This window comes from Cardiocondyla obscurior, linkage group LG12 (assembly GCF_019399895.1).
Source record: "Cardiocondyla obscurior isolate alpha-2009 linkage group LG12, Cobs3.1, whole genome shotgun sequence".
Taxonomy (NCBI): domain Eukaryota; kingdom Metazoa; phylum Arthropoda; class Insecta; order Hymenoptera; family Formicidae; genus Cardiocondyla; species Cardiocondyla obscurior.
In genome coordinates, this window is record NC_091875.1 from 457577 (window position 1) to 470671 (window position 13095).

Here is a 13095-nt window from a genome sequence, read left to right on the forward strand (position 1 = left end):
CGCGCCAGAATCGAGTTCGATACTCCAGCAGAGGCACCGCGCAAAACACACATATCGTGCGTGTAACGGGTCGTGTTTTTCCTCCGTAACATTCGACTCGGAAACAGACACAACATTAGATTGTCCAAGTAAAAACTGTTGGTGAGATATCGAAGAAATAACGACGAAGTATATATAAAAATCAAGAAAAAAAAGCTCGACACAAAAATATAAAATATTCCTATTAAAAATAAAATTTGGGAATAATCGTCGTTTCTCAGCGCGTCCGTAAGAAATGTGACTTCGTACGATCGAATGAAGTAGCAGCCTTCACGGTTGCATGAGCTGGCTTTATGGTCTAGCGGAACGCGCGTTAGAAGCTGCGTCCATGTAAATCAATTCTAATATAAGGCATTTGCCTTTGGGCTATGAATAATTTTTGGCAGTAAGCGTTTCGTGAGATTTATAGCATGTGCGAGAAATCTTTCGGTTATTTATTAAACGTGACATAATATTGAAACCATTGATTATGTAACTCCTAAAATTGGATTTAAAGTATCGAAGAAAGCTATTTAATGTCCATCCATTAAAATACAGAAGGAGGAACTTGTTTATAGCTAGTTGTACGTTCGCGATCAAACATTAAATATGCAAAATAACATCCCATTACATCTTTGCGGTAAAAATAATGTAATTAAAAAAAATTGTAATTTATACTTTTCACGAGTTGATCACGCTCTATATTCTACAAATTACATCCCCGTTATATTCTTACACTCGTGAAAATTATTTTTAAAAGCGCAAAGATATAATTTACAAAATATCCGGTGCATTCGAGCGCGACAAAAATAAATTGCAATTTTCTAAATAGGACAAAATCGTAATATGCTTTTTTAATCATTCCGTGAGTGAAAATAAAAGTATCATACGTCTGTGGCAGTTCGCGATATCCTGTGGCACGTAACGGATCCTCATGTCGATGATGTAGATTATCTTATAACACGTTGCGTCGTCCTTGAGCGATTATTATTAGGTCATCGGTTTAAGAACCAAGGGACCGAAGAGAATCTCGCGTCACTTCGCGCTATTCGAGTATCGCTTTGCTCATCCTCATTGTTTCATAAAGCACCGTCAAGAATAATGTTTTCCAATCACTTTTCATCATTATAATTTTGCAATTTCCAATGAAATTAAGGACGTTACACGACGACGATCGAGCGAACTTTCGTCTCGCAGCCTCTCGATTCTATATCAATTTTATATAATTTTTACTGTTAAGACGGACTCACTTATTCTCACTAAACAGCGCGTTTAATATTCTGATTGATAGTCAATCGCTCACATCCTGAGCAAGTTATCACTGTCGCTCCATTTATATCGTCACATCAAATATGTATATACCGTTATCAGGATTCTGTCTTGATCAGATTTGGCCGTGCACTCGTTACAAACGAACAGGTAAAATGTAATAACTTTTTAGAAATTCTGCGACTCTCCAGCTCGAATAGATCTATCGCTCATATAAATATTCCGTCCGTACGACGTAGCTTCCGTTTAATCGGCTCGAAACGTCCCAATCTTCTTTGCATTTGCCACAAAATCGAGCAACGCGATAAATTGGCGTTGCCTTTATTCACTTCAGGTATTCACAAGTAATTTATTCGTCTCACATCCGCGGTGAATTTCTCCGACGATAACCGCTGTCGATCGGAGTATCGAGGATCCGTGACATCGGATCGACTCACCGAGAGTCCCTCTCGAGCCGGCTCGAGACAGTGAACACGATACTGTCGGGAATAGACTGCCGCGAACGGAGGCTGCGTATGAAAGTAAATATTAACGTGGTCTCTCCCTCGCTTACACTTACTCGTCGCCGACCGCCGGCGTGCGGCGTGTGATCGTGAGTATCAATACGAGTGTGCCACTCTCGTGAATAACGTTGTCACATTGGTGAGCCTTACAGCTCGTGGGTGCGCGTATGCGAGCCAGTGCGTATCATCTGTTTAGTATCAATCACGGTGTGCGTTATTTCCGTTCCGCGACTTTTACGACACGAGAACAGACGCGATAACCGTCTACGTCTGGCAATCGCAGCCACGTGAAGCCTGGGCTTCAAAGTCCAAATTTTCAACAAATCTAATTATATATTTAATATGATATAATTATAAAATAATAATAATAATAATAAAAAAGAATTTAACAACATTTCTGTCTATATAACGCTAAGACCGTTTGTTAAGTAAAAGATTAAATTCGTTTAAAAATAAGATAGATAGTTAGGAAACTTTTTGAACATTTTCCAGACGACTTTTAAATGCGATTTAAATGGGAAATGAATAAAATAAAGTTTTAGTAAGTCAACGATATAAAATAAACGGAGAAAGAAACAAAAGATCGAAACTCAGCAGCAATTAAAAGTATTCGGTAATTAATCTATTTGAGTTTTTCGCGTCGCGAGGTGTCGAGTACTGGAAAAAATAAAAGGAAAAGAAAAAGAAGTAAGTGCGACTTTAACAAGCGTAGGCACGCGATATTGCGTAGAGTTCACCTACGTATTACTTATTAATCATGTACGTCATTATCCTACGCACCCCAGATCGCTCGGTACCATAAAAAGAGAATCGTTGAAGTGAGCACTTTCTGAACGCTCGCCTTCCGTAATATTTCAATTCCCTTGGTAAAAATCGACGCGGCCTGAAGGTAGACCGCCATTATCGTTACTTAAAACTTCGATAAACATCTGCCATTACATCTGCCGAGATGTATCCCCCTTCTCGCATAACGATATCGCAATTACAGTATCGGCGCGATTTACTCGCGATACGCTCACGGCGAGTGCGCAACATGCAACTTCGTATTGTAGATACCTGATTCAAGGTCGTCCTGGTCGGCTCCGCGAAGGCAGGAGTGAAAACTGCGGGACAGCCGGCGACCGCCGGGTGAGGCGCCTTCCGTCGAAACGCTCTGCATCCTTGATAAACGCGCGCGGTTCGGTGTCGCAGCGACGATAATGCTCCTCAAGTTCAAGTAGAACTGGGATGAGGCGAACGGGATCGCGTCATCTCACTTCTTTCCTTTTTAGCGACTCGAGTCGCGAATAATAACGGGAGGCGAATAATTAAGCGCTAATTAACCGCTAATGCACGCGCGCATACGGTAATCGCACGTGTGCGAGGGTGGTAGGTCGCGGACAATCCGCTCGTTATGCTGTCTCCTCCTCCTCGCTCTAGTTCACCTGCAAAGAAAACCCAACGGTTCGTTGCCGATACGACGTAGGTCAATATGTATACACGTCGCGGCAAACGTTCTCCAAAAATACTGAAACGTTGCGGACCTATGATCCAAGTTTCGGGAGGGAAGGGAGGGAAAAAAAAAAATAAATCCTGACGAACCCGATAAGACGACCGGATCCACTTTTTTCCTCATCAATTTTGAAGTTTACTCGTTATAAATTTATTTTCGTTCTCAGAAACTGCGAAACGAAAGATCTAATAATATTTGTTCGGACATAATCTCCTCTTTCTCTTCCTCTTTGCGATATTAATCAACGTAAAAAATGTCTAGTCCGCAACACGCCAGCCGAACATTTTCGTTCATTGTGTTAGCCAAGTACGGCGAGAAGGCTAAGTACGCGAGAAATGAGGGTCTTTCTTATATTGCTCCCGGAAAATAATTTCACCGTGACGATGTATAAATCATACATTCTCGCGTAATTCGCAATCCATCTAGTATAATGATATTGCGCAACCACAATAACGTAGGATGACGAAAGTTGCGCCGATGTGTGCCCAAATGTGGTGAATGGCCCATTATTTTTTCGAAATCGTGCTTCGCATATGTATAGATAATTTCCCGTAAGTCACATATGTAAAGTCAGACTAGTTATGTCACAACAATTTATGGGTACGAGTTTAAATTTTCGCTACAAACACGCGTGACAACTCCAACTTGATCATTCCTTAATGCGAATCTAAGTTATGTAATCCACAGATTGTATATTAATTCTACCCAAGCAATATGTTTTTAATTTTTTTAATTTGATTAAACATTTTTTAAATTTGATTTATTTTAATTTTTTTTTTGCACATTTAAATTATATATTTGTTTAAAAGAATTTACATTTTATATAAATATAACATTTGTGTTAAATTTTATTACTTTATTACTTGGATATTTTAATACGGTCGTATGGATTTTCATCGCATAAATTTTAATCGATTCACGGGGTTCAATTTCCAATAAAAAAAAAAATTTAACTAAACTAAATAAAAACTAAAAGGAAGACATCCTCGGTACGTAAGTTTGCTCGGTCATTTTGTGAGCATTAACGTGCGGGATTGATCGATGCATAATTTATACCCGACGCGTAGGTGCACATTTGCGAGCACACGGAGGTGTGGTTTTTAACTAGGACAAGCGTGTAATTAAAAATATGTATGTGTGCCTGAAAAGGCAGAGCGGTATTTCAATTTCGATCGAATGCCGCCGATGCAAATGAGAATCGCATTCTTGAAGGACGTTCCGCCCAAATATAATCATTGACGTGCAATGAACTCTTAATTTATTATCGATAATCAACAAGCTGCATCGATTAACCGAGAAGATCGACGTGAAATCCAGTTATTACAAGAGCGTCGCGACGTTATTTATATCCACTATGCTACGCGTTTATTGCTGTGAAAAACTTAATCGTTACGTGCAGCATATACATATAGCCACGCATAAAATATGCTTCAATTTATCGATCTTTTTATTTAATTCAATTGTGCATATTGATTCTTTCTCAATAGATCTCAATTAATTAATCCAGATAAATTAATGAATCTTAGATAAATTTCCATTCGGGTACATCGCTTGAATTATTCAATTCTCATAACTTCGGCCGTGAAGCGTGAAAGATCCCGTGATTAGGGTCTTGATATAACACCGCGAATATGATATCCGTTATAACCACCTGTTGATCGTAAACTATAGTTTCCGCGGCGCGTCCAATACGGCGTTGCGCCGCGGGAAGCGGACACCTACGAACCGGAATCGACGGTGCTTCATTTCGCGGCGCTAATTAACGATCTGGGCGTCCATGGTGAATTAAATATTAATCAGACGCGATGGCGCAAAAACCATCGCGCTAATAATGCATCGCGCGGATAACCGCGACGTATTAGCCTGTAAAAGTCATAAAAAAAAAAAATTTACGCCTGACTTACGACGTATTAACGCGGAAAAATCCAACGAGACGTTAAAAATGTATTACCACACTTCTAAATTGTGAGGATTAAATATACGGTTCTTTATGAAACATATAGACGACAGAAAATGTTGTAAAACCGCGGGATAGTATTTAAACATATTAATAATTGATAACATCCAAAGGCGTAAAGAAATATAATTAATAAGAAACACCGTAGTAACGTCTATTAATAGACATAAAGCACACGTTCACACAATTTGTAAAAAGCTCATTAATTACCTCGTCGTTGTCCGCGTAATGATCATTAGCGTGACTCATTAGAACCCTAGGAACGCCGTTTAATCGGGGATACCGAGAGATTTACGGACTTCGACCGAGGAACGTCAATTACGAACGTGCAGCATGATTATCTGTCTCCGTAAATAACATTGCGAGTTTCGTGCGAGTACTTCGAGCTCGAACTCTCGTTTTCATCGACGGATTTCGTTGCTGAAACAACGAAGCCACAGGGCGAGGAATAAATTTCGTGGAACTAATTAACGTCCGCCTATACGCGTTCATTGGCCCCGGTAATTCAGACCGGATCGACGTGAGAGCTAATTGCGCTAATCGCGCATGACGATTTACGGCACGGCGGAAGTGCAGTTATTTCCTCGAAATAAAGGGTCGTTTTCCGTATTCAGGAATAGCAGATGCAATTAAGGGGCAAGTTATGACAATAATTAATGTAACGTCGAAGAAACTCGATAATTCAAATTATATTCGAGATTTTAAATTTCATTAAAGAAAGTTAACGAAGAAGATATAGATATATAATTTTTTAATTATTTCGTTATTCAGAAATCTATAAAGTTCGATAATATGTAAAAAATACCCTCGTATAATTAAAAAAGAAAAATACCAAGTAATTATCGCAGTTTACAATTAAAATAGATGACTTTATTTTCGAATTGCGTCATGCGTTCCCGGAAATTGAATTTAATTACGAAGAATGTAATGAGCTAATTACAGCTATTGTTTGCGAGAGGTGTGGCGGGGGATGTCCTGATGAACTCGTACTAATTAGAAATACTTTGACAAATTAATTAGAAAAATAAATATATTCTTGCATTTAATTTTTGTATCAAAATTATTTGGAATTATATAAACTATGTATCTATTATTATTTCAATCGAATATAGGAAAAATTTGGCGAAATCATAATTGTGTCTATGCCCGTGTATAAATTGTTAAAAATCGCTCGGCCGAGATCATTATATTTTATGATCTCGCGCGGGAGACGAATATTTCTCTCCGCGGAACGACCGCGAGTGACATTTTTCGATATGAGTTACGATTTTATTATCGGACCTACGGTAATCGACAGTTTTATAGCAACGGAACTCTCACATATCACCCTAGATATCTCTCGTCTGCCTTCTCAGTGGCATCAAATCATCGTAAACTTACAGCAATACCGTAAACGAGGTTGCGCCATTCCGCGATTTTATACTCTAACGTAACAATGCAATAGCATGTGAATAAACAGAACCTAAGTTGCGACAATAATCGCTTAATGAAAAATTGTATACTTCATTGAAATATTTGATTTAGTTATTTCTTTAATTCTCACATTCTATTATATTATTCTATCATTAAAAAAAAATTTTTTTTTTAATATTATATTATGAAAAAAATTTTTTTTAATATATAAAGTACGCATTCAAGAATACTTTTACATTTTATATCTGTAAATTTAAATATTTCTTTCTCGACCATCACAAAGATTAAAGAATTAAAAATATTTTAAAACAAATATACCGGCGAACAATCCGAAAGCGTGTGCAGCGTTTGCAAATCTGATTTCTGCACTCTTCGAAGGGTGAACGTTCGCAATATCTTTTCGGCTTCGTCTCTTTTACCCGTCAAAAAGCCCCTCGGCGTTGGTCAGCAACGTCTCGGATCTTCTCTATTTTAAGCCCCTATATCTCTAACGAAACGTCGACGTGAGTGCTCTGCCGCCGTGTGGCAACCTTTAAGAATCATGTAAGCGATCTCGAATCCGGTCTTACATCAACAGAAGTTCGTCGGTCGTTATCGTATCCGAGCCTGTTTAATCGGATTACGTTGATTTTATTGATCGACTTTCCCGGAATCTTTTCTTTCCTACCCGTTTAACAAGTTGTAAAAGAAAACGATCCTACAAATCGCTCAAGTTCAGATAATAAAACGATCGATAGTTAATTAGGATAGCGCAACCGACAGACGAATACGTCGTTTTCGTACATTCATAGATTCATGGGGAAAAAAAAATTACAATTCGTGAAAGTAAAAATAGATAAAGTTATATACACTTATTAAAATTATAATATAATAAAATGCATTTTTCAACGCTCCCGTTTCCCTCGTCTCGCTTTCATCGCGATCAAAGTCTAGTTAGAATATTTCAAGAATTTCTTGGCAAGCTCTCGCGCTTCGGAGCATACTTGCAGGCGTTGATTATGTATTTCTTTTAACTAAAGTATTGTTTAAATCCAAAATCGATAATGAAATGTTTTAGCTTTCATACTTTCCTATATATTTTCGAACATCATTTACAATCGCATATAATTGACATTTTACGCCGACAAAATAATTTTTGTATAATCTTAAGCGATATGACGTAATAAACCAAAAGCGATACTCTTTAAAATCTCTTTGAAAATAGACATTACTCGAGTGTTAATAATTAGAAAAGAGCACGGAAAATTCTTGTTAAACCACGCCTTGCAAAAAGGACCGCGCCTTCTTGCTGCATGACGATATATTTTTAACTCTTTAAAAATAGACCCTCAATTCGCAATAGCTGGGAAGAAAAATATTATGACAGAAGTGTTTACTGAAAGTAAGCGAAAATTATACATAGCGGGCATTCAAGAGCGGCGTTGAAGCGGATGCTTGAGAAACTTTCGGCGCCGTTAGCTTGCCTAAATTGAGACCGCGATGAATTCATTCAATTGAGCTCGCCGTCGTAAATGGCTGAATTCACTGGAGAGCCACGCGAGCAAACAACTTGCGAATGCAAATTGTTGGAAAGATTAGACGCTCGCACAAGGACATACGAGCAGAAAACTAGAGAAATAATTTTGAGTAAAGCACAGTCGGGAATATTATTAGCTTTAAATCGTGTGTCAGCGAAAGGAGGGTCGGATTCGAACGATCTTTCTCGGCGCTGCTCCGACAGCGATCGCGTCGCAGGAAACTCGATTCTCCAAAGCAATAACGTTTATGATCTGAACAATTCTTCGAAGTGCACTCCGCTATTGTACAATGCCCGCGTGGATTCAACTCGCGCAATCACGTTTGCGAAACCACGACATGTGGGAATTGTCGCAGATTGCCATGGACAAAGGAATAAAACTCGAGCATCAGTCGCTTTTGTTTAACGCGTGTAATAATCTTTCGTATTCGAGATAGGTACATCGTTCGGATAAACCGTCGCTAGAAAATTTACTTCGAGAATAGAAATTACTACTGCGAATAATGTAACAATGTATTACAAATTATTAATTAATTTTCATGCAATGCAATTACGCGAAATATTTCCTGATAATGTCACATTAAAAAAAAAAAAAAAAAAAGACGCGGAAATTTAAAGATTACTATGTTACTAAGGAATTTGAAATTTACGACGATAAAGAAACACGTACCACGCTGAATCCGGAAGAAATTGATTCGCGCTAGGATCCCTCGCTTCCGTTCTCGCACGTGCGCGCGAAAGGAACGTTTCTCCCGATACATTCCTTTTCGCCGTGATGTATCTAACGGCGGTCAGATCGTCTTGACATAGCGCGCGGCGAAACGAATTGTGTTACATAATCGCGCCACGAATGCTCGACACACATCGCACTTCCGGGAAAAACTTCCGGGCCGCGCGAGTCGTGCCCGTGATTTATCGCAGTCTGCGTCCCGAACTTATCGTTGACCGAGTGTAAGGGTCGAGGGCTTTTTTTCTGTCTTTCGAAAATTACGATTTCGATTCAAACCCTCTCATGAGCGCCCGACGAATTTACGAGCAACGACGCGCAAAACGAACAAACACGGAATTCAAAAATATTTTTCTCGACAAAAGTTCCTGTCGTAAATTCTTGTGCGAAGCTACGGGGAAACTACCTTCAGAAATATTTCATTTCCACTCGTGTACTTTCGCGGAAGGTAAAGCTATTTTTATCAATTAAGTAGACGAGTGGAATGCCGTATCTAAATTACGGGTGAAAGCGTTCGCAGCACCGCAATTTTAACTTCGACCTTCTGACCTAATCTCTTAAAAGCAGGGTTCGATATTTCTCACATGTAACAACAGATTGAAAGTTTTTGGTTACACAAACAAAAAAAAAAAAAAAACAATTTTTTAAAATATACTGTTACACGTTAAATTAATTTTAAAAATATAACGATATTTCTAATTAAAAAATAAGCCTGCGTCTGATTACGTTTAGTTAAATATTACTTTGTCGCAAATAATAATCACTTTAATACAAGTAAACGGAATGTTTGTTCATCTCTCGCGTTCAAATACAGAAAAGGGTCCATGGCGCCTGTGTTCTGAAATTAAATACTCGAATTTTCTGAAAACTTTTCGTTGTTATTGTGGAAGTTAATCTCGCGTCACGGTAGATGATAAACAACGTTGTACGTCTGTAAGTAAGTTTGTAACTAACTTCCACCGCCTTTCCCACCGCGTTTGCTGATCTCCCGTTTGAAGAGACTCTGCATCATTTACCGTAAACTTTTGTTGAACATCCAGTACCATTTATCATGTGGCACACTTTATGAGTTCTCGATAGATAGACGGGCGAGGTAAAGTTTAGTTTCGAGAGCGTATTACGATTATGATGTTACTTCACGGGCAACGATTGCATAATATTTAAACTTCTGTAACTGACTGCATCGAGGTAACGAAAGTAATAAATGCTAATGCGCCGATAATTAAAAAGGAATATTCAATATTTCAATCGTAATATTTTGCACGCCGAAGTCAAAGACCTGATAAGTAATCTTGATAAGCGCGAAGATCGGAGATGCTACGGAATGTAGGTCACATCAGTCATGGCCTCCGAACAAGGTTTATTATGTTAAATGCGCGGCAAGGAAAACTCATGAAAATTCATGAATGTAAGCGCGAGTGAGTAATCTAATCTTCTAATTATCTCATCACGTTGGAGCAATTTAAAACGGTGTTGACGTCATTCGCTACTTTGTCTAGCTGTCAAAGCTGTAAGGATAGGATAAAGCGCTTACTTCTACCAAAGAATGAGTAAAAACAAAAAATTACACGCAATTACTTGCTTTTCTCGCTTATTAATTCGTGTAATAAGCCAAGAAGCATCCAACTTAACAGAAATCTTTAATCTTTTGCGATTAAAAATAACAAAATAGTACGGAGAGAGAGAGAGAGAGAGAGAGAGAGAAAGATCCAGATACAGATCTGTAAAAAGAAAGCTTTTTCTTTCGACCTTGATATAATTTTATTTAATTCGCGCGGCACGCATCGCGGCACGTTTTTAATTAACTGCCGTTTTAATTCGTAACAAGATAGATGCGCGGCTCGCATGCCGATGCCACTTTTCGCGGATCTACTTTAGCGAGAAAAACTTTTTCCAAGTGGAAACGATATGGAGGATTCGATCCTTCTCAGAAGACTCGACGCAAAAACGGCGACACGCGATAAATTCAACGAATCCGTTAGGTTGACCTGTTTCCACGATCTGTATGACATGTACGGCAGGTATGTGCTTTATGCGCGCTTCGCAGAGCCGAAAGAAAAATGGTGTTGGGTCAAGTTCCTACGGCGATGCTTTTACGTCATCGAATAGAAAAAAAAAAAGATAGCGGGCAGGTACGGGCTGGGGGAAGACTTACAGCGGTAACACCCGAAGAACTTGAAGCTCGCTTAAAAAGTACGATGTGACCACCCTCGCGATTACGTGAGACGTGTACGAAGTCTCCCCGCCGCTCTATCTCTTCCTTTCAGCCCTTTCCCGCATTTATTTCCATTCATTTCCATTTATCGGCGTTATTCGCCAAGAAGCGTGAGAAGATGGAAAATTGAGAACAATGGTGAATCACCTAGAGTCGATCGAAATAGGTCATCTCCGCCGAGTAAGAGATTTTCACGCGAAAATTCCGCGAAAATGAAAGGAGGATCAGCTACGAAAATGACGATTGAATAATGGACGACCGTAAAAAAATTGTCGCCTCGCTAAAATGCTATTGAAAGTAGTCAAGATTTAACATAAATGACAAGCGCCTAGATTACCGACGATAAAAATACCGAACTAAATTATTTTTATATTACAATATTACAGTAATAAAATGCGATATGTAAAATATAATACGTGAAGTATGGATGAGTTTAATAAGTTGATACTTCGCGGCTAGTTAAATGAATCTAATTGGGTTAAATTAACCTTGCCACACGCCTTTTAAGCTCTATATTTGTATGTTCTATTTATAAAATTGCAAGGTGAAAACCTGCAAAAATATCTGCTAGCGACACATTTCTACTTCAATTGGCGGGGGACGATAATACACGACGGCTGACAATGAGGAGAAACAAAAGCTTTCTCGGTGAAAGCACGAGTATTATAGATTTTTCATTAATTTCGATTCATTTGCAATGTTCAAAAGTTTCAAACTTTCGAACAAAAATATTATAATCTTGGAATAAGAAGGAGAAGGTCAATGCATTTAGAGGATTATATCATTAAAAAAAAAATCTAGTTTTTAGTATACCGCAAAAACGATATTCGCATCGTTACAAAAGAAGACTCTTCCTTTTGTTAGGTGTTATCCACACCGGAAGTTGCGACTACCTGCCCGCACGGTGCTTCCTGTACCATGCTGTGATATTGCATTGCCCTATCTCATCCTTCTCATTCCATTGAATATAGAATTTTTAACCTGGCGCAAAAATTTTCCCCCATAATAAACTCTAATATATTATACATCGTCGTCACGGGCATTAGGAATAGTTTCCTCCCTTTTCTTTTCCGGTAGATATACTCTTTGCGTGATTATTAAGTTCTGTCATACACTTTGCTGCTTGTTGCATAACGTATATTTAATGATTCTGTTAGGAATAAGTTACATTCTTTTAATTAAAAAAAAAAAAAAATGTTAATTACTTATTATACAGCACGATAAAAAATTTTCAAGTTTCTACTTCGTAATTTCTCATAACTAGTAGTAGGAAAGTAAAAAAAATTTTTTTAAAAAAGGCTTGTTGCTTGCAGACTATCATATGTGGTCAATAAAGATAATTTTTTTTAATATTAATATAACGCGTTTAATGTGGTAAAAAATAATTCGTAATCCAGTCCTTTAAAAATTCTTGTGTAACATCACTTCTCTGCTGCTATTCTATGCACTATAAAAGAAGCCGAGAAACAAAAAAATGCAAACGTCAAAGGATACCCACGCGATACTTCTTTGTCAGGTGGTACATGTAACTATCACTCTTTTATATTAAAGGTACTTCGGCCGGCGGACGAGAATAGTACGGAACCGCGATCGATCGATCGTTCATGCTCTGCCTCAATGCTTCATATCTTTCCTATGGAAAAATTGAAAAGAAGAAAAAAAAATAAAAATATACATATATTCACATTCTCAGACACTTGCTAGAACGATCTTCGAACAAGGTTCGCTCTCTAGACATTCGCGTTATAAAGAAACTTCTAGATATTACGTGAAGGACACATACGAGATTTCTTCCGGCGAATATTTCTACTAAAAGAGATATTTATTATTAATTTTTACAAAATTAAGTTGCGTCAAAATAGCAACGCGAAATTACCGAGGATTCTATATATTATAAAGTTGCAGAATTTGCAATCCTGTTATCAGAGAAACGCGGCATTCGTAAGCTGCTTAAACCAAGTGCTTTCGCGAAACAAGAGAACTTT

At 38.1% G+C, this 13095-nt stretch overlaps 2 protein-coding genes across 25 annotated transcripts in view; one reads left to right on the plus strand and one right to left on the minus strand.

The window, feature by feature from the left end:
• Raskol (Ras GTPase-activating protein raskol) overlaps window positions 1-13095 on the minus strand; it is a 219734-nt gene that overhangs the window by 68595 nt on the left and 138044 nt on the right. For 4 of the 21 annotated variants that reach the window (XM_070664821.1, XM_070664822.1, XM_070664820.1 and 1 more), the window contains exon 3: window positions 2847-3214. The exons of 16 other annotated variants lie outside the window; for them this stretch is intronic. In XM_070664821.1, the coding sequence (XP_070520922.1) occupies window positions 2847-2949 (103 nt within the window). In that variant the 5' untranslated portion in view covers window positions 2950-3214. One more of the 21 variants, XM_070664823.1, reaches the window with a different exon arrangement.
• The window catches only part of LOC139107314 (uncharacterized), a 107867-nt gene that overhangs the window by 6263 nt on the left and 88509 nt on the right, over window positions 1-13095 (plus strand). The window lies entirely within an intron of this gene.